Consider the following 1246-nt stretch of genomic DNA (forward strand, 5'->3'; position numbering starts at 1 on the left):
ACAGATCACTAAAGTAGAGATAAAAATATTATTTATAATAAGAATATTGATTATTTATCTGTCCTCTTCTGAGAGCTGAAAACCACTGTTCAACACTGCCCCCACAGACAATCCCAATGGGATTAACATACAGTGGGAGTATGCTCATGAATTAGCTCTGGTTTATTCCTAACTGATATGACATTCCTACATCCCCTAAATTCATATTTACTTAAAGGTATAATGGTCTTAATATTGATAATATTTATTTTTAAAAATCCACATGTAAGTGAACCTGTGCAGTTCAAATACACATTGTTCAAGATTAACTGTACTTGAATTTGAATCTTTGTCTCAGGGAGAATCCTGGGTCAATAGGCCATAGTAGTCCTGCTAAAGAACTGCTGGGTAAGCCACTGCCTTTGCACCTCTATGACAAGACACTCTTATTCTGATCAGCAGTGTGTTTCTGGATCTATTTAAATGCCTCATTAGGCCCCATGAAGATCTGTGACCCAGTGTCACAGGGCACAGAAGAGAATCATTTCCTCTTCCCTAATCTCTCCTAGACAAACTTTTTTGTTTTTTCCAGTGAGGCTTTTTATTTGTTCATACTTATTACATCCGTAGAGAAAGAATCTCAGGATTTTCCCACCTGTGTGTTTTCATCTTGCATCTTCATGGTCCATGATGCCCGCTGAGGTTCTCAGTACCATGAAACCAAACTGAAGGGACGGAAGCAGGTTGTTCTGCCATTTTTCTAGGTCTTTGAGCTGCATACCAAATCTGGAGCTGATCATGCTGCACTTGTTCAATCTGCTTGTAAGGTTCACGGCAATTTTCACGGCAAATTTCCCGGCTCTGTCATCATCAGTGATTCCAAATTCCCAGCTGTAACCATGCTTCATCATGACGGTGAGGAACCTCACTATGATCTTGGAGCAACACGGCTGGATGAGCACCTGGCGCTTGCCCTGCCTCTTGGCATTGTTGATGCTCTTAAGGACATGGACCAGGATGTTCATGTGCACCATGGCGGGGGCATGGAAAGATGGTGGAATGGGGCCGGGGACAGGGAGTGCACAGAGAAATTGGTGGCAAATTTTCATAGCTTCTCCCATCTCCAACTGCTAGCATCTTTGTCCCCATTCCCACCCTCAGTTGAAGGGAGGCTTGGGGCCACACATGGTGGTACTTGGAAGCAACTTCCCACTCTGCTTGGGGATCTCTCCTGGTGGTGCTCAGGGAACCTGCAGTGTCAGAAAAA

General features: G+C 43.7%; 1 protein-coding gene across 1 annotated transcript; it reads right to left on the minus strand.

Annotated features, from left to right (window-relative positions):
• Nucleotides 1-644: 644 nt before the first annotated feature.
• LOC130044731 (40S ribosomal protein S15a-like) lies at nt 645-1013 on the minus strand. The gene has a single exon (XM_056137364.1). The coding sequence runs from the start codon at nt 1011-1013 to the stop codon at nt 645-647; it is 369 nt and encodes a 122-aa protein (XP_055993339.1).
• Nucleotides 1014-1246: the final 233 nt, after the last annotated feature.

Source organism: Sorex fumeus, unplaced genomic scaffold (assembly GCF_029834395.1).
Source record: "Sorex fumeus unplaced genomic scaffold, SorFum_2.1 ptg000123l, whole genome shotgun sequence".
Taxonomy (NCBI): domain Eukaryota; kingdom Metazoa; phylum Chordata; class Mammalia; order Eulipotyphla; family Soricidae; genus Sorex; species Sorex fumeus.

Coding starts and splice junctions, on each gene's coding strand:
- LOC130044731 (XM_056137364.1), bottom strand. CDS start 1,013: ATGGTGCACATGAACATCCTGGTCCATGTCCTTAAGAGCATCAACAAT.